This window comes from Histomonas meleagridis (assembly GCF_020186115.1).
Source record: "Histomonas meleagridis strain 2922-C6/04-10x chromosome Unknown contig_95, whole genome shotgun sequence".
In the NCBI taxonomy this organism is placed as follows: Eukaryota; Parabasalia; order Tritrichomonadida; family Dientamoebidae; genus Histomonas; species Histomonas meleagridis.
Window position 1 is genome coordinate 507,712 of NW_027150927.1, and position 20,712 is coordinate 528,423.

At 30.8% G+C, this 20,712-nt stretch overlaps 7 protein-coding genes across 7 annotated transcripts; 3 read left to right on the top strand and 4 right to left on the bottom strand.

The window, feature by feature from the left end:
* Positions 1-489: 489 nt before the first annotated feature.
* Positions 490-1,485, bottom strand: GO595_009829 (CAMK family protein kinase; the record flags this gene model as incomplete). Its single annotated transcript, XM_067923558.1, has 1 exon — positions 490-1,485. One exon carries the CDS (start codon positions 1,483-1,485, stop codon positions 490-492), a length of 996 nt encoding a protein of 331 aa, XP_067770139.1.
* An 896-nt stretch (positions 1,486-2,381) lies between these two features.
* GO595_009830 (CAF1 family ribonuclease containing protein) lies at positions 2,382-3,161 on the bottom strand (the record flags this gene model as incomplete). The annotated part of the gene is made up of 1 exon (XM_067923559.1): positions 2,382-3,161. One exon carries the CDS (start codon positions 3,159-3,161, stop codon positions 2,382-2,384), a length of 780 nt encoding a protein of 259 aa, XP_067770140.1.
* Positions 3,162-3,238: 77 nt separating this feature from the next.
* GO595_009831 (centromere protein X-like) lies at positions 3,239-3,487 on the top strand (the record flags this gene model as incomplete). The annotated part of the gene is made up of 1 exon (XM_067923560.1): positions 3,239-3,487. The coding sequence occupies one exon, from the start codon at positions 3,239-3,241 to the stop codon at positions 3,485-3,487; it is 249 nt and encodes an 82-aa protein (XP_067770141.1).
* A 634-nt stretch (positions 3,488-4,121) lies between these two features.
* Positions 4,122-5,633, bottom strand: GO595_009832 (uncharacterized protein; the record flags this gene model as incomplete). Its single annotated transcript, XM_067923561.1, has 1 exon — positions 4,122-5,633. One exon carries the CDS (start codon positions 5,631-5,633, stop codon positions 4,122-4,124), a length of 1,512 nt encoding a protein of 503 aa, XP_067770142.1.
* A 5,006-nt stretch (positions 5,634-10,639) lies between these two features.
* On the bottom strand, positions 10,640-13,294 carry GO595_009833 (ATPase, AAA family protein; the record flags this gene model as incomplete). The annotated part of the gene is made up of 2 exons (XM_067923562.1): positions 10,640-12,075; positions 12,523-13,294. 2 exons carry the CDS (start codon positions 13,292-13,294, stop codon positions 10,640-10,642), a joined length of 2,208 nt encoding a protein of 735 aa, XP_067770143.1.
* Positions 13,295-13,819: 525 nt separating this feature from the next.
* GO595_009834 (uncharacterized protein) lies at positions 13,820-15,040 on the top strand (the record flags this gene model as incomplete). Its single annotated transcript, XM_067923563.1, has 1 exon — positions 13,820-15,040. One exon carries the CDS (start codon positions 13,820-13,822, stop codon positions 15,038-15,040), a length of 1,221 nt encoding a protein of 406 aa, XP_067770144.1.
* Positions 15,041-15,296: 256 nt separating this feature from the next.
* GO595_009835 (kinase, pfkB family protein) lies at positions 15,297-16,184 on the top strand (the record flags this gene model as incomplete). The annotated part of the gene is made up of 1 exon (XM_067923564.1): positions 15,297-16,184. One exon carries the CDS (start codon positions 15,297-15,299, stop codon positions 16,182-16,184), a length of 888 nt encoding a protein of 295 aa, XP_067770145.1.
* Positions 16,185-20,712: the final 4,528 nt, after the last annotated feature.

A 20,712-nucleotide genomic window follows, 5' to 3' on the forward strand; every position in this document is an offset into this window, starting at 1 on the left:
GCAATGTACAACAAGAAGAAAAGAAGAGTTCAACTTTCAAAATTTTTTTACAAATGGAAATTTCTCATAATCAATTCACAAAAAACCAAAAATGAAAAAATAATATATAAAAACACAGAAGCAAAAACAACAACCACATCTATCATGTTTAAAAAAGAATTTAATTTGACCAAAGAAATTCAACATCTTCAAAATGAATTTTTGAAGCTTCAAAAAGAGCAAACCGAACTAGAATACGAGACAAATAAAACAAAGCAACTTTTAGCAAAACAACAAAAATTATCACATTTTCAAACATTCAATCAGAATCTCTATTAAAACTGTTTATAAACATTAACCATACTGTTGTTATTTGTTAAAAATAAAAAAATAGTATAATTTGATAAAATGGTAAAAAATATTTAATACAAATAACAATTACAAAACCGAAATAGTTTTTGTGTTAAAAATAATTTGTTACTTGGATCGTCCTGACACAAATCTTTTTGTTTAAGCCCTTGATGAGAAAGTTAACAATCTTTCATTGCGTCCAACTCTCGAAGTCTTTCTGAACCGAATTATCTGTTCATCATTTTGACTTTCTGAATCTGATATTGGCTGTTTGTAGTGTTGCTTCCATATTGGTACATCGCCATTACTTCTTCTCCTTCCAATTCGACTTCCATAAACAAAGCTTAAGCGAGTTGGAACCTTTGGAACTGGATTTAGGAACATACTGTTCGAGATTTCATCGAGGGACTTTCTTTTATTTGGATCAATCTGTAACATGCTTGTTAACAATTGGCAAAAAAGAAGGTCTGTGTCGAAGGGAAGATGAAGAGGTGTTCTCTTAGGGCCCTTCATTGTGATGGAATCGTCCCATGGAAGTTTGTTGAAATATAATTGATATAATGTAACACCAAGAGCCCAAACATCTGCCTTTAATGGGTCATAGGCTTGATTTCCGTAGATTTCTGGAGCTGCGTATGATGGTGATCCCCATGAATTATTCACTAATCGATGATTGGGTGATAAAATTGAACAAAGTCCAAAATCTCCAATTTTGACTTTATCATATTTGCCGAGGAATATGTTGGCTGGCTTGATGTCTCGATGGGCAATCATGCGTTTATGACAATAATTTAATCCATCAACTATATTTCTCATGTATTTCCTGATGGTTGGAAGGTCTAATTTTCCTGTGTTTTTGAGCAAGTCATCGAGACTACCTTCTTCGCAAAGTTCAAGGATTTGGAAATAATATTCACCTTCTTGAAAATAGTCATAAACGCGTATAATGTTTGGGTGATCAAGTTTTATCAAAGCTTGGAGCTCCTGTAATTGTGGTTGATCACATGAAAGATCGTTATCAACTTCTGTCATTTTTGCGCAAAAATATCGTTGATATTTTATAGAATACACTTGGAAAGCAGTTGAGTTGGAGCCCTGTCCAATGATCTTTTGGAATTCATATCCGTGTAGTACAAATGGGAATGGTTCTTCCATCCAGTTTGAAAATTGCGCACAAAAAACGGGTAAGGTTTCTGTAGCGCAATTCAATAATTCAATACCACACAAAAGCTTTCGTTTTTCTGTTCGAAAACTGTTTTTCTCTTTCTTGCAAACGGTTTTTGGTGCTCTCAAAAGTCGACAACAACGCGCTTCTGCCTATCAAAAGCATTTTTAGGTTGTGCAGGTGATCGTGGCACTTTCAATAATTTGACTGGAACTTGGGTTGTGAGCTCTGTTTGAAAATGAAAAAAAGGGTTTTTTCACCAAGAAAAAGACTGGAACTCATCAAGTACTTTATAAAATATGAAAAAAATAAACAAATAATGTCATTCTTTCGAGTAATAAGAAAAGGCCTGAAGAATACTTGATTGAACCAAATGAATTTTTCTTATAAGAAATCATATTTTTCGAACTTTACGCTTTACACAATTTCTTAAAAGATTGTAGTCCATTACATTTAATAAATGGTACAAATAAATTAACAAATTATTGAATTTTATGATTCAAATAAGTACAATGGAAAATATCATTATCATGATATGTAACTCAATTCTGTTTTTTAACAAAAGTTAGAAAAGGTGATTTTTATTTATCTGGGTTTGTGTCGGAATCAGATAAACCAATTTGTTTGTGGATGTATTTTGTTTCTTTTTATGGACTCTATATTAAATTTAGACTCGTTTTGATCTTAGTAAAAAAAATGGAGTTTTCCATTCATTAAGGAATAGCTCATTCCTTGAGATTTTCGGGCTTAAGAAAAAGTTGCAATTAGGGGGTTTTCTTATCAAAAGTGCAAATTCTTATGACTTTTTCATGTAATTTTGATCGGAGTAAAATTCAAAAAATTTCTTATTATTCAAAAACATTTATAACATTACAAATATTTGTACTCAGGATGAAAATCCAAACAACTTGTTCCTAAACATTTCACTTGTATACTTCCCATGGTTTTTAAATTCCATATATTTATAGAACGCTAACAATGTAACGAATGAGTCTGATCCCGCCTGATGCTGAGTGCCAAATCGTTTTACTCCTAATTCATTTGCTGTTTCTTGAAGTCCGCTTGACTTTGATTCATATTTGGATACAACATATTTTAAATCATAAAAATTTGGAAAATATTTCGAAACTTGTACCATAAATTCTTCTTCGGAAAATGGAAGCGGAGAACCTGAAAGCATCTTAAGAAGATACCCAAAGTCATAGCTGCCATGAAAGCAAACCCATACAACTTTGGGATTAAGGATAAGTCCGCTAGCGAACAGAAGAGCAGCAAAATCAATAGATTCAATTCCTTCTTGTTCAAAACGAGTAAAATCAATCTCTGCTTGTTTAAGAAGATTAATGGCTTGTGGTGAGTATAAGCTTTCTGTGAGTTTGAATTTGAAATTAAATTGCCATGTACAACATGGCTTACAAAGTTCACCATTTGTATCGCCAAGCGTAATACCGATCTGAATTATATGTGTTAAGTTAATGTTAGTACTCATTACTTGATAACGTTGTTCTTTTGGTTGAAATGATTGAGGAGATTTTGCTAAAAAACCAGGAAATTCAGTATCCATTCCAACAAAAGTATATTTTTCGGCAAGTTTTGATATTAGTGTTAGTTCTTCATCAAGATTATAAGCCCAGACTTCTCTGATTTGTATCGGGCTTTCTTCCATTTAGCACTTTCGAATAAACTACTTAATTCCGAAATGTGAAATGCTCAATGAAAAGTGAATAAGTTTATTCACTTCTTATGGCTGACGAAACACCAAGGTTCAGGACACAAACAGTTAAGGCACTATTAGACATATCATTACAGGAAGCAAATAATGGGGAAAAGGTTCGAATTTCTCCGACAACAGCAGAATTGGTTGCAGAATATTTAAGATGCGTCGTTGTTGAAGCAACAGAAAGAGCAGCCAATGTCTCTGGAGATTCAAGGGTTGTTGATGAATCACACCTCGAAAAAATATTACCACAACTTTTACTTGATATTGCATAAAATCATTAATTTTTTTAATTACAAAATCTGTGCAAAATAAACAATAGGAAATAACACATGTTTTTTGTTGAAATTGTTTTCATTATGATTCTTATCACTATGTATTGCATAAAATCATTTCAATTGCATAACTTGGCTACTATTAGCGATACCAATAGGTTTATGATTAATAGTTGAATGGTATTTTGTTACAATACCATCTTCCATAAGGCTTTCAATGATTATACATTAATGATTGACGTATTATTTGTTGGTGTTAATAATAACTTATTATAATTTATTGAAAACAAAGTCAAATACATTATGATAGATCTAACCAATACTCGTAAATTATTTCTTGAATAAAAGAATTGCCTTTTTAAAATGTATTTGGTTGTGAATAGATATCTGAGTATTCATTCCTTTTAATACAATTGAATAATTCAAGATTTCATTTATACTTCCTTGTAAAAAAAAAATTGCTTTAATTTTAAAATTCTTATTCAGACATTTTAATAAATATAAGTTACGAACATAAATTTTTGTTGCAGTAAATGGTTGTGAAATATTCTCCAGGCTTATTATACTTTTGATAATAAAGATTACAATAGAGCTAAAAACATTTTTAATATTATCCTTACATATTAACAATTTATTAATTTTTCTTTTCAAACAAATTTTTCTGTATTTTCATAAGTTCGTCTTCATTTTCTTCGATGATTCTCAACAGTTCCATATTCTGTTCTTCAATTTTCTTTTTTCTTATATCTCTCAATTCTTTCATTGTCCTCTTGCAACTGTTCATTACTTTATTTGTATTCACATTATTAATCTTTATTCCATATTTTTCATACATTTCCAATTCCTCAATTTCCAATCTTTGTTCTTCACTTTCGAGCTCATTAATCTGCTTCTCAAGTTCATCTCTTTTTTTCTCCAATTGTTGCTCTTCAATAATACATTGCATTGCTTCGATTTTATCATTTTTTAGTAATTGTTTTGACTTTTCTTCTTCATCTTCGATTTGATTTATCTCATTATTTATATGTTCCAAGTCAATATTTAATTTTTCCATTCGTTCCTTAAATCTTTTGTTGATTTTATGCATTTTCTGAAGTTTTTTCCTTTCTTTTTCTTCTTTAATATGTTCATCATCATCTTTCATTAGATTTTTTCTTGTTTCAGCATTAAATTCTTCAAGCATTAAAAGGTCATTTCGGGCATTTTCAACTTTAACATGTAAAGGATTATCTGTAATGAAGTTTGGTTTTGCTTCATATTCATTATATTTTTGTTTTTCTTCATTCAATTCAGCTGTTTGTTTGATGATTTGTGAATTTAATTCGATTACGTGTTGCTCTATATCATGCGATTCATGTCGAATACGTTCGAGTTCATCGCGCGCTGATTGAAGCTCTGCGCTTTCACGTGTTACATCATTAGAGTTTTTATATTCCTCAGTTTCTAAATCAATATTGTATTCAGTATGATTAACTATATTCGAATTTATAGGAATTAAATTATTCTTTTGGGAATTTTGAAGGAATTTAAGTTTTTCTTCGAGACTTTTTATTGCTTTGGTAGTGAACTTGATCTGTTCCTCTTCTTCAGCAATTTCTTTTCTTTTAGTTTCCTCTATTTTTTGTAATTCATGGAGAGTAGAAAGCTTGAACTTGTAATCTGATTTTAAAGATCCCAACCGAGTTGTTTGATTTCCTTGTTCAGCAAAGGATTTTATTTCAGTGCCTTGAGGTTCTTTTCTATCAATTTCTATGAGTTTTTGAGTAACTCGTTTTTCGATTTGTAGAGCACGATCTTGAAGTTCAGACATTTCTTCTTCATGTTTTTGGAGAATTTGATTTTGATCAGTTAGTTCACGCTGTTTTGAAGCGGCAGTAGTACGAAGTTTTTTTAAAAGTTTAACTTTCTTTTTGATTTCTTGTTGTGCTTCTTTCTTATTTTCTTCAAACTTTTTTTGTGCTTCAATCAAGTCATTTTCAATTGATTTAAGTTGTTTTTCTCTGATTGATAATTCTGAATGTTTATAATCATGATTTTCTTCATTTTGTAATTTTGCACTTTCTGATTTATTTTCAATTCCTGAATGAAGTGATGAAATAAATTCCTCTAAAAGCTTTCCTGAACCTGATGAATAAGAACTTTCCATCAGATTAGATCCCTAAAACAACAAAGATAATTTTAAACGTGCACCAGACCAAGCGCTAACAAAATAAGGCATAACATGATTGAGGAGATCATAGGTATTAACACTAAAACTTTCACACAAGAATCAGAATTCTATGTTAAATACAAAAACCTTTCGTATAAACATTGTCAATGGATTTCACAAATACAATTAAAATTGTTACCAAATTTTACAAATCTTTTCAGAAAATTTACCAAGTATAGACAACCTTTTTGTGCTGTTAGTTTTGTCAAAGATTTATATAAACCATATGAAGTTTCATTTGATGAAGGTTATATCACTCCTCAGAAAGTTATAGCACTTAAGCATGTGGGAAAGGAAGAGCAGTATTTAATAAAATGGGTTTCTTTAGATTATGAATATTGCACATGGGAAATAGAATGTCCTATACAACTTATAATTGACTACAGAAAACTTATTCAACAACAAAATCCAATAAACATTGAAAGTCCTCTTATAAGAAATCCTGAAGATTTTACTCCAGTTTCACAATCTCCAATCTTTAAAGATAAACATACATTGACTGGATATGAAATTGATGGGTTGAACTGGCTTTACAACAATTGGCTGAATGATAATAACTGTATTTTAGCTGATGAAAGTGGTCTTGGTAAAACAATTCAAGCACTTTCTTTTTTAGTTTTACTTAGTCAAAAACATAGAATCAAAGGTCCTTTTATAGTTGTATCACAAATATCCAAAGTTCCAAGCTGGATTCAAGAAATTAATCGATGGACAAATTTTCGTTATCTTGCATACATTGGAAATGATGAGACTCGGAAAATTCTCAGAAAATATTGTTTCTATTATCCTGATGATGATAACAAATTGATATTTGATATTATTGTTGTTCCATATGAAATACTTATCAACGATTTCAACTTATTTGAGGACATTGAATTTATCTATTTAATTATAGATGAAGCACATAAAATCAAAGATTTTAACTCGAAGATATATCATTTTTGTAGTGAAATTTATGCAAAAAATAAATTATTACTCACTGGAAATCCAATTCAAAATGATTCATTAGAAGTTTATTCATTGTTTCATTTTATTGACTCAGATAATTTTCCTGATTATGAAGAATTTAAAAAGAATTTTACTGACTTATCTTCAATAAATAAAATCAACGAAAGTTCATACATTTTAAGGAGAGAAAAAGCAAATGTTGAATGTCCATTTGCACTTAATGAGGAAACAATCATTGAAACCGAAATTACTGAATTACAAAGAGAAACATATAAATTAATTCTCACTGAAAATAAAAATATTTTAAATCAAGCGCAAATACAAAAAAATGATTTAAATAACATTTTATTACAGCTTAATAAAGTTTGTTGTCATCCATATTTAATTAGTGGAGTCCAAACAACTATTGAAGATCAATTTAGAAAGAATAAAAAATATTCATCAGATTATATATTATCAAACAAAGAAGTTATGGAACTTCTTGTATTGTCATCGGGCAAAACTATTTTAATTCATAAACTATTACCAAAATTATATGATTCTCATCATAAAGTATTAATTTTTTCACAAATGACACAAGTTCTTGATATTCTTGAAAGTTATTTAACATATACAAATTACAAATATATAAGATTAGATTATAAACACTTAACAAGTAAACAACAAAATCCAAATGTTTTTGTATATTTACTTAATACAAATGCATTGGAATTAGGTTTAAATTTAAGTGATTTCGACACTATTATATTTTATGATGATGATTTGAACTTACAATATAATTTCCAAACACAAACACAAAAAGAAGTTAAAATATATCGATTAATTACAAGAGCAACACATGAAACAGAAATATATTTAATGGAATTCAAGAAATTTTTTGATAATAATGAAACTAATTTCAATGAAAATGAAGTTGAAATGGCTATAAGAAAAGGCGCTTTTTATGTATTTACTGAAGAAAGTGATGAAGCTTCTAAATTTATGAATGAAAAAATTGAAACTATTTTAATTTATAGGACACTTATTATTAATCGTAATGTTATTAACAACAGAACTTCTTTGCTTTCAAATAAAGATAATAACTTAAATATTAAAGGTGATTTTAAGTCACCGAATTTTTGGGAAAATATTTTAAATGATAAAAATATAATTTTTAATGATGAAAATCAACAATTTCATAGTGATAAAGAAATTAGTAATATAACAAATGATTTACAATTAATATATCAACATATGATTAATATGAGTTACCATTACATCGAAAGACATGTAAGCCCAAATTTGTTAAGTTTAGCACAATTTTTAATTGCACATATTTATCGGAAAATGACATATCAATCACAAAAACGATTTTCATCATATATCAAAAGAACTATTGTTAATCCTGAAAGATATATCAATAGTTATTCTGTATCTATTTTACGAAATCCTTTTTTTCTATGTAATCCTATTGGTGAAAAACAATTTGAACGATTTGAAAAAATCGAAAAATTATATGTTGCTGCAGTTTATCTTACGAATGAAACACTTCCAGATACATTTCAATTTGCGCCATCAATGCCAATGGATATAATTCCATGGGATCCAATTGATGACATTATGTTAATATCATTTTTGAGTGAAAAAGCATATGAGATACATAAAGATATAATTAATAGTCGAGTACCATATGTAAATGAGATAAGTAATTATGCTGATCAAATATTTAAAAGAATAACTTTAATTGTAAATGAATTAAGCCTAATTATTCCTGAGGATTATTCTGTTAAAAATAAGGTCATAAAACCAATAAATGTATTTAAATTAAAAAACACTTCGATTTATAATCAAAATATTCTTACTAAAAGTGATCAAATGAAATTACTTCGTGTTTTAGCTTTATATGGAATTCCTTCTGTTGATCCAATCGAGAAAATTAGAATGATATCTCATCTTGAACATATTAATCTTACTGAAATATCTTCTTTTGTTTATTCGGTTGTTGAATCAGACGATTATCTAAAGAGTATTGTAAAGATTCAAAATCCAAAAGGAACTACTTATGATTTGAATTGGGTTCCATGGAAGTCTCTACATAATATTAAAAATTTTGTCGGATTTTTTTGCTTTATAAGAATAAAATATGATTTGTTTAAAAATAATATAAATCAACTTAAATTTGATAAATGGGAGGAAGCACCTTCTTGGTGGAATACTAAATGCGATATTTATTTGTTTGAAAATTCATGTAAATACGGATTTTTAACATTCGCTTCTATGGCATCAATAACTACAAATTCAAATATTAAAATTAATCAGCAGAAACAAATTATAAATAAGTGGAAGAAAAGGGAATTAGACACATTACGCCCTTATTGTTGTAAATTGTTTACTCACTTGAGTTTCTTGTTTCCATTCAAAACAAGAGAAAAGAGATTAAAAGCAATTGTAGATCAAATGAATAATCAATAAATAAAGCAAATTGTTTGATTTACTCAATGTTTTCTCTCATTAATAACTTTTTATAAAGTGATATTTGGATAATTATATTAAAACAAAAGCAAAAATTAGGAAAGTAACCTCAACGAAATCTATTTTATTCTATTCTTTATGCTTTTCCACTTGCAACAATCAATAGAGCTCTCCATAGATCCTCTCACGAAAGATCCGTCTTGATGAATTAGAAGTCGAACTTTATCAAAATCTATTCCTTGAAGTTCTGATTGCTTCACATATTTCAACGCCTCTTGAGAACCAAGTTCGACAAATCCATGCGATGGGAAATTGCCTTGTTGATGAAACAATGAGCCATCAATTGTTTTGATACCAAGAAGTCGCGCAAATACAAGTTTTGTGACTTTTATGATCCTTTCAGTGAACCATTCTATTCCTATAATATCAGAATAAAACGGATCATCGTCAACAATTTTGAGCGCGTTATATAATTTGTAAAAAAACCTACTGTTTGTACTATTTTTACGTTGGAAAAAGTCATGAACTAAATCACCAAACGTTATTTCCTCATCTTTCCAATAATTATATGGAATGAAACCAAGCTTGAATGGATTGACCTTTATATTTGGATCTGTGCAAAGTGAATTAAAGCCGGTATTTTCTGCAATATTAAATTTTGGAATTGGAAGAGTTTTCTTACACAATCTTCTTGGAATATTCTCATTATGGAGTTGGTTGAATATTTCTGATATACCAAGAGTTGTTGAAATTTGAAAAGGGACGAATGGATATTTTTGATGATATAAGTCTTTTTGGAATTCATTGTTCTTATCTGGAGAAATGATACCACTACTGGTATTTTTGATCTTTTTTGTTTTTAGAGATGAATTCTCTATTTCTGGATTGATTGAAAAAATAAAATCAAAATTTTCATTTTCAAAGGAGAAAATATCTTGTGGATTTAAGGTGGGAACAGGAACCTTGGTTTGATCAATCCTTTCTTCATCCCATACAAAATCATCATTCTCAAAGCTGAAACACATTCCGAAGCAATGTTGTAAAATGAATTTCGATTCAATAATTTTTTTGTAATGACTTTTGAAAGGATTTCAATGGTCTATGGTTTGACGTCAAAAGGTCCGTACACAATCCTTTCTGCCAATTGTGAAGAATGAACATCGGCTCTAAATACCAATAAAATTTTCAATGGAACTCACAGAAAAATCGATTATTTTCAATAGATTTTATTGAATTGGTATCAAAACTCCACTTTTTGTCAAGATTACAACAGTGAGCGTCATTTCTTTCAAAAAGTTTCTTCTTGCCACACTGTTCTTAAATTGTTCATAAATTGGGTTATTTTCATTGAAATATCATATTTATTTATATCATTTGATAAAGCCATTTAAGAATTCACTCAAATCATCAGTTTAAAATGGGAAATATCAAATGCTATTTAACAATATATTTATTAAGATTCACAAAGAATATTCATATAAATATCAAAACAATCTCAAAAGAGTATACATTTTTAAAAAACAGATTAATTCCTAACTTTAAATTTAGAAGAAAGAATTTGAGTCAATCTCATCCATCACTTCGAACGAATGCTTTCGTAGCAAGTTAAATAATTGCTTCGACACTTCGTCGCCAGAATATTTCTTATTTTCATCGAACGTTTCATTCATTCCGTCGAAAACTGCATTCATAAGCATCTTCACATAGTCCTTTGCTTTAGCTTTAACTTTATCAGAGTTTTCGACTGCTGACTTCTCCAAAAGTCTTAATTCGAACTCTGAGTCTTTAAGTTCCGCATCAATTTGTGTCTTTTTACGCGTTACAGTATCCAAAAATTGTTTCGCTTTATCTTGTTGTTGCTTCGCAACATTGTTTCCGGATTGTTTTGCTTTCTGTTCTTGTAATTGCTTGTGTAGTGAATCAAGCTCAGCTTGTTGCTTCTGAAGACGAGCTGAATAATTCGTTATCTCTTTGATGACTTCATTGGAGTTAACGGTTCTGTTAACGTTCACTTTATTGAAAATTGAATCTATCGTTTGCTCAAGAGAGGAAATGCGTCGAGAGAGATCTTGGTTAGATTGAGATGCGGAAGCAGATGTAGAAGAGGATGTAGCAGGAGTTGGTGTTGGCTTTGGTGTCTCAATTGTTACATGTGGTGGCTCTGGATCTTTAGGCTTTTCATTATTAGCTGGTTTGTTGGGAACAGCCATGGCTGATGGAAGAGCGCCAACCTTTTTAAGTTTATCAATTTTTTCTTGTTTATTGTCGTTTTCAATGATTGGCTTTGGATCTTCAACTGGTGGTTTGACTGGTTTGGCGGATTTAGGTGAATCACCAGAACTGCTGCGATTATATTTTACATGCACTAAAGTAATATGAAAAACAATTGGACCATCTGGATTTGGAAGGAGTTTATCTGAATCGTATAATTGTTCAGGAACATATATGATACGAGTTGAACCATGGGTCATGCCGCAGATTCCGTTTGATAATGAATTTCCGAGGTTTTGTGGTGTTATATATGATGAAAATGATTCTCGATTTATAGAAAGTTTGTCTATATAAGGAAAATCAGAAAATGAAAAACCATAACAATTCATTTCAACTTTGTCATTTATCTGAATTTTCTCATCTTCATTATTTAACTTAACATCAAAAGTTGAAATGCTGTTTTGGTTTTTAAATGATAATAAAAAACCCAACACAGCCTCTGCTTTTATTCTTTCCTTTTCATTTATGAATTCGAGTTTCCATTGTTTATTTTGATTCGTTATATTCCAATTATTATTTTCATCTAAACTAAATGAAAAACTGGGCTTAATAAGGAAAGACACGAGTGCCGGGCCGCCTGAGTTTTGCAAAGTAAAGCTTATGCCATTTGATGTTGGCATAAAACTCAGCATGTAAGGTCCGAGAGGTTGATTAGCTCCTGTAATCTTTATTAACTGTGAAACGCGAACACGAAATTGTATCAAAGGTGCTGTCCTGTTATTGAAAATTTGCTTGAAAAAAGAATCATCGCTCAAAATCGACATCTATTTGACACTTTTTTCATCGAATACATTATTCAAATACGGTAACAAGCAAAAAGTGGAATTGCATCATCGTTTGAAGTAGAGAATCATTTCAATTCGAAATGTTTTTAAACTCTAATGCATTTTACTTATAGTATATTTTCTTTCATTTAGCTTAAAATAAATTTTTTATAATGAGATTATCATTTTTGAAAAATGCCATGGCATAAATAATAAACTTTCTTTCCATCGATAATAATTCTCTTTAATCCAATAGCTTAAATTTCTTAAGTTTAATCAAATATTTCATTTATTAATAATATTTATTCTTTATCAAAATAAATTATTTTTTTCGCTATACTTAAACCTCTCCATAATTGGTAAGTTTCCTGTTCTTGCTCTTGTAAAGATACTATTTTGTATTTCGTTCCTAACATCATCGAAGCAGACCATTTCTTTGCCATTCATCAAAGCAGTTATAGCTGCCTTTTGGCACACGCCTGTGATATCCGATGCCGTGAATCCGTCGGTCATGTCAGCCAGCATTTCCAAGTTATCCTCCACATTATTCTCATGTTTTATTTCTTTCATTGCAATTCCGAACACACTTTTCCTGTCCTCTTTCGATGGATATGATATCTCAATTATTTCCTCAAATCTTCCGGGCTGTAACAGCGCCGGGTCAACTGCCTCAAGAGCATTCGTTGCGGCGAGACAAAACACTGCTCCATGCTTAGCATTTAAGTCAAGTTGTGCAATTAAATGTACGACAAGTCGATTGGAATCGGCTCTTCTCTCATTCCTGCGACCAAAAAGCGCTTGTATCTCATCAATGAATACAATGGATGGCGAGTCAGCACGCGCGCATTCGAATACACGCGTAAGTCGCTTCTCACTTTCGCCGACTTCACAGCGAAGAAGATCTGGAATAGCAATCGAATAAAATCGACAATGACATGAGTTGGCAGCAGCCTTAGCAAGTAGGGTTTTACCTGTGCCTGGTGGCCCATAGAGAATGGCGCCGCTTGGAGATGTTAAACCCCAATTTGATACTTTTTCGGAATTGGTAACACACCATGATGTCATCATAAGAACAAGTTCTTTGGCGCGGGTTGCACCACCAATGTCTTCAAAAGTGATTTTGGGAATGAGATTCGTATTTTCTTTGGTTGGTGGTTGAATCATTTCTAATGTGTGTTGGAAATAACGTAGTAAAAAGGGATGAACATTGGAAGAAGAACGACATGCTGCAATTAACCTTGGTTTTTTGGAAATTAATCGATATAAAAAATTATAATCAACATCTATAGATGGAAAAAGAGTTTCAATAGCATCAATGAAAAGAAGTTTATCTTCACGAATGTGACGTTCAATAATTGAAGCAGGTGAAATTCGTGGATTTCCATATAACTCATTTGCTGAAAGATAAACATAATCGAAATTTTGTTCATAAGTTCTTATTTCTTGAAGGACTGATAAAATCGTTTCTGTTTTCCCGCATAATGCTGGTCCTGTTATCAAAATTCTTATCTTTTTTTGTTTTAATAGTGTTTTTAAGTATAATTTAATATTTTCATTGCTCATGTGTAAGACATGTGAAATGAAACATTATCAAGAAATGACCAATGCGAAAAAACGTTTATTCCGTAATTTCCAACTTTTTCAAATAAACGCTGTACAGCGTCAAGGATGTGAGTTCACTTTTTTGTTATGCAGCCACAGGGAATTCCGGACGAAGTCATGAATTGCATCAAGAAAATGGAACAAGAACTCGCACTTTGGAACGCAGATAAAGAAGAAAGAAAACGTGGCATAGAAAAATATTACAAAGAATTAGAAATTTATCAAAAGAATTGTAATATAGATGAAGAAGCACTCAACTTCCTTATACAAAAATCTTTCAGCATAGGTAGATATTCTGGTTTCAATGGGCTTTTTGCTCATTCTATTTCCATTATAATCAAAACCCCAGAAGCAAGGAACGCACTTATTTCTTTTTGCATGAAAGAAGGAAATGATGTTCCTTACTATAGTGCCTACGATATTGCTGCCTTTATCCGTAATATAGAAGATTTACCAATTGGTATGAAAGTTTCTGATTTCTTTGAACAATTTTCTGGAAAGAAAGTTTCTAAAGAATTCATGCCTTTAATTGACCAATTGAGTGATATCATTGAACCCATTTATCCAGATTTAATATCTCAAATCAATGTAGAAAGGACTAAAGCAGCAAAAATTGTTGAATCATCTATCCGAAATGCTTACATCCCAATCGTTGAACACGTGGATTCAACAGATCCTCGTGTTTCTAAATTTGGAGGGAAAATGCCTTTTTTAGCTACAAAACAAGACCACATATGCAAAAAGTGCCAAAACAATTTCTCTCCTATTTTCTCATTATATATAAAGAATCTTCCTGACGATATCCAAGCACTGTTTCCTGAGGAAGATCGTGACTCTGTTCTTGTAGGATATGGATGTTTGTATTGCAATGAATTATATGAAGATTGCTTTGCATGTTTATATCACAAAGAAGAAATTGACCAAATAACTTATGGTGAAGTTGATCATAAATATGTTTTAAACGAAAGTAGAGTTGTTACTGGTTGGGAAAAAGTTGAAATGTATCCACTTAGTTCAGATAGCATAAATTTGGATTATGAATTAGACAAAGTAGATAAGTACTTCATTGGTAAAATCTTAAACACAAAGTATACCAAAGAATTAGAAAAAAAGATGAAAACATATTTGGGTGGTTATCCGATATTTTGCAGAGGGGACTATCAACCAGAGAACACAATACTACTGATGGAACTGATGCAGTCAGAGGCATCAACAGCTGATTGGGGAGAATTAGTGAACCTTGGAACTGGACAAGTCTGGATGACAACCGGTGAAAATTATGGTGAGTTTTATATAACATTAAACTAAGTATTTTCTTTAGGGTTTTTACATTTTGTCAAAAACTAATTTTCTGCAAATAATAACTAATGTAAAATTGTGCGTCTTTAGATTAAACTAATGCACAAACCGAATGCTTTTGATGCATAAAATCTCTGCCATATGTTCATTGGTAATACCAATCGAACACAAGGAATTTTGAGACTTGGCAAAATGATGCGAGACGTTAAGTCATTTCACTTTGAATATAAAAAAACGATGAAGAAGGCCGTTAAGACACATTGGGATGACAACTGTATTCGCTGGTATTTGCAGTATCGACCTATATTCTAAATGCGATCGACTTCCAAACCTTGGTGAAACATTAAAAGGAAATGAACTAAATAGAGGTTATGGAGGAAAAGCTTCTAATGCATGTGCACAATATGCTTTTCTTGCAGGAGAATCCCATAAACCATCGCTTTTAACATGCGTTGGTAACGATTCTGATGGGAAAGAAATTCTCTTTTATTTCAATAAAATCAATATCAATAATGAAATGGTTCAAACATTAGACAATGTACCAACAGGATTAGCAATCTGCTTTGTCCTTGACAAGGGTGAGTCTGCTATTGTTATTCACCCATGCAATCCAACTAAAGAAATGATAATCCAAAATTCCGAAAAGCTCAGCAAAAGCAAATATCTGGTTACAAACTTTGAAATGCCTGTTGAAGTTACTGCTGAAGCTCTTAAGATTGCGCATGAAGGTGGATCCACAACAATTTTAAATGCAGCACCAATTCCAGCAAATTTAGACAAAAACATCTTCAAAAATGTTACAATTGCCATTGTCAACAAGGTCGAGCTTGAAGCATTGGGTAACGTCGATGAGTTATTTGGGTATGGAGTTCAACTCGTTGTTGTCACACTTGGAAGTGATGGTGCTGATTTATACCAAAAAGACAAAGAGAAAATCCACGTAGCAAGTCCAAAGGTCAACGCAATTGATACCACTGGCGCTGGTGACTCATTTCTTGGATCATTTTCATATTGCATTTCAATGGGAATGGGATATGAAGAAGCTGCAAAATTCGCATGCATTTGTGCTTCAATTTCTGTTCAAGGCATTGGAACACAACAATCATATGCACATGCTGATCACCCACAGCTTAAACCAATCCTTCCTAAGTAAAGTCTAAGTTTAACTGAAAATTTGCATGAAAAATTTTGAAATGAATTTAATTTTAATCCTTTTGTCTTTTTTATGCTGAAAAACAATTTAGAGAAATTCTTTTTGTTAACAAATTTATGATTTTGAAGTAATTTTTTTTTTTAAGATTTAATGTATTTTGGACTCAAGCCAAACCATCATAACATTCAGAATTAAATTATTAGTATTGTTAATTAGTATTTTTAATATATAAGGCAATATATAATTGTGGAATCTTTCTTGAATAATGAGATAAGGATTTCAAATTTCATCACAATATTGCTTAACATATCGAAATTATATTGATAATTGTTCTTCCTTTATTAGAATTAAAAGAACACTTGTATTATGTTAATAGAATTCATTTTCATCCTTAATATAGAAAGTATCGGTTTTTAAATCTATAGAGGTCCAATACAAGATTTACATCAAGCTATTTCTAGGTATTTTTTTTTATCTAAATCCCAAGTTAACTTATATTTATAAATTTTAACATACGGAACACTATATCAAAAAAAATTCATTATAATTTTTATAACAATACCTGCAGTAAAAGGAAAATAAGTTTGCTAACAATCAGAACTCTTTTCGAAATATATATTTTTAATCGAAATTGTCTAAAAAAAACTTCATTTGTGTAAAAAACCAATAAAATCTCAAAATTCATTGATTGTGATAAAGATAAGCATTGCAACAAATTATATTAATGCAACATTTCATGAGATAAAAATTACGTACAGAGTGTATTTAAGGTTTATTTCTAGCAATGTAAAATTACCTCCTATCGTTAGACATTAATTTCAAGTTTTAATAGCATTTCATAATGGCATAAATATCTTAAGGCAAAAAAACAAATCTCATGAAATAAAGATGAAAGCATATATATAAATTAACCATCAGTCAGCTTTGCTTCAATACTTATTTGAGTCATGTTCACATTTTATTTTTTATTATCCAATAAGTTCCACAAATGAATATTCCCACATAGTGTCAAGTTAGGAACTTGCTTTTGACATATGATATGAAATATCTTTGATATTTACATTATGTCAATTGAATACTTTATTTGAAAAAGTAGTGGCATAAATAAATTTGAAAAAAATGTCAAAATTTTGGAAATAAATGCCACAATTTGGCAGAACCATTTGTCCAATTAGATGGCTAAAAGAAGTGTTGAAGCACTAGAAGCAGTCAGGAGAAGAGATATTGGTGAGTTACAAATTAATCAGGTTAACCCAGAAGCTCAAAGATGGATTGCAACTATTAACAATTATTCTGATGATCAGTATAACAGTGTCAAGATATTTATAACAATGTGGTGCAGATATGGAATAGTAGGAAAGGAAATTGCACCAACTACTCAAACTCCACACCTTCAATGTTATTTCCATTTAAAAAAGAGAATGAGAAAACAATCAATATACGCTAAATTAGGTTTTAATAATTTTTATCTAGAAGTTGCAAAGGGTACAGAGGATTCTAATATTCGTTATTGTAGAAAGGAAAATAATTATTTTGAAGATGGTAAATTACCTGCAACAGTTGAAAAAAGATTAGGAGAAGATGATTTTTATGGGCAAATGATGAAAGATATAAAGGAATTGTCAATTGAAGAATTAGATGCTAAATATCCTAAACAAATGATTCTTCATCGAAATCAAATTCTATCAGTTAGAAGAGATTCAATGTTAAGAAATGTTGCAACTAGAGGAACTTATAACGGAGATTTACAAATAAAAAATTTATGGATTTTTGGTAAAGCAGGAATTGGAAAATCTAAATGGGTCCACCAAGTTTCACCACTAGAAATATACCCTAAGGCATTTAATAAGTGGTGGGACGGTTATATATTGAATGATCATAAAATTGTCTGTATAGATGACTTCCCTTGGAAAGGGGATGCATTAACTCAGCATATAAAAATTTGGGCAGACAGATATCCATTTTTGGGTGAAATAAAAGGAGGATCTATGGTAATTTATCCTGGTACATTTAGACTAATTATAACTAGTAATCACAGTATTGATGAATGCTTCCAAAATGCTTCGGATGAAGATATTCAAGCTCTAAAACGTAGATTTAAAGAAGTGCAAATATTGGCAACTGACGATTTATTCCTACAGTCTAACGTAACTTTTGAAATGATCCAGTAATCAATTCATTTGACTCAATAAAGAGCCTCCTAAAATTATTTTTTAGGTACCAGTCACTTTTTGAGTTGGCGACCGTTATGAGCAATTTTTTTTGGTGACGGTTGACGATCAAAATGAATTGAATATAGAAAATAAAGTATTCAATTCAGGTTATTGGGCGACCGTTATGAGCAATTTCTTGTAATTTTTGCTAGGTAATATAATCTTGCTCAGGTACCACTAACGTCCTCCGCAAGATGAAGGCCTAGCAAAAATTATTTTTATTTTTAAACGTCCTCAAATAACGGTCTTTTGAAAAATAAAATTAAACCTAACCCCCACCCCTAGTACACTTTATACTGATCACCTGTCTACGCCCTTTTATAAAAAAAGTGCTCCGCGGAGTCGGGCTTCGGCAGGTTTGTGATAAATGCACTCATTCGCCATTAGGGCTCTCTTTGGGGGAGGGGGGGATTAATTTTATAAAATAAAGAAAAATTAAAAAAGAAAATTTAATAGCCCATTGAGCGAACAAACTTTGTTATTATCACTCATGTGCATAGTCAAAAAGAAAAAAAGTTATATCGAAAAAACCGATAGAAAAGAAATGTTTTTACAACTGACTAAACATCAAATTAAAAAAATTAATTGAAAAAATGTCAAAAACACATCAAAAAAAGCAAATTTAACTACGTACGATAAAAATTGAATAAAATTACAAATGTAAAAATAAATTCAAAAAAATAAAATATGTCAGTTATCTTTAAAAATAAAAAAGATATGTCAAATAACTAGGTGAAAATAACTGTCAAACCATCGATTGTAAGAGCTTAGATTGTTTACTGATTCCATTCCTTGAATACTTTACTAGAGAGAAATAAGTTATATAAAAAATCAAACAGTCTTAATTAAATTACTATTGGCAATTAAGAGAATGAAAAAGTGACAGAAAGGACATATCATGTGAAAAACATCATATTTACTAATATCAATTGAATGGTTTACAAGAAAAGTGACAATATAATCATCATTGAAAAAATTGGATAAAGATAATACTACAAGTACTGGAAATGGAATTATAACATTGAATGGAACACATCCCTTAACTTTTGCCACAAAGAGAATATAATTATAAATTAATATTTAAAGTCGAATGACCAAAGAAGAAAAATAGTGTCATTTATTAGATGGAATACAAAATTACAGAAGTATTGATGGTAATGGTGTAGAAGTATTTAAAGAAAACGTATCAGTCAAAGGAATAAAACCTGGAACATCTGAAATGGAAATAGAAAATATTGGTATATTAACCTTAATAGTAGATCAATTTCATAGACATCTTTTAGTACTAGTACCACCAGGATAATTAACAATGGTATCTTGAATAGAATAATCAGAATCCTGCCATTGTTCTTAAGAACTTCATAAGCACGATCTAAATCATATTTAGTAGAGGAGGATTAATGAGTGGTACCAAATTACGTTGGAAGACACGTCCCTTATTGCGTGAATAAGGGGATTCACTAATAGGTTCTATACGATGTGGATCAAACATAAAAATAACAGTGGGAAAATTTTTATTAATAAGTAATAGCATAATTTAATTGAACAAGTAAAAACTTATAGGTTATTTCAGTACCAGGAATAGATACTAATATAAATTTAAATTTATATAAATCGAAAAATTAATTTTTACACAACGAAAATATTTTCAATCAATTTGTAATCCATTCTTCTTCATCCATCGAATGATAACTTCTGCGCCAGCGTGAGGAGCACTATCAACTGCTTTACGTGATCACGTGATCATTCCCGACCTTTACTTTTCACTGGGGGATTTCCGGGGTCTTCGACCCCCGGAGGTGCCCTTCGGACCCCTCCGAAGGTCTCAGACCCCTTCAATCCTTCGAGTGTGCTCGCTCCGCTCGCAACAAAAATCAAAATGATTTTTGTGAGCCATACAATTCGATAGAAAATTTGAATGAGCATTCAATTTTGAGAGAACGCGAAACTTTTTCATAGGGACGATAGCACTTTTTATGCCACTTTTCGCATAAACCTATCAAAAACCTCGTATAGCCAGCACAAATTGTCCCCCATTATGTTTGGCCGGACATTTATTTCATTCAATTTATCTTTGGTTAGAGGTTTGTAGTCAAAAAGCGACGGTTATATTGTTTGGTCGCATGGCAAACTTTATTTTTATAAATGCTTAAACCTGTGACTAAAACGTATTTTTGTACTTCACAAAAAGAAAACCGTTTTCCGCCTGAATACCACACACACACAGCGCTATGTGAGCTTCGTGCTACGCACTCGCTCCCACTCGCGCTACATAAACTAAAGGATGAACGGTGTAAACGCGATTGAATTATCAT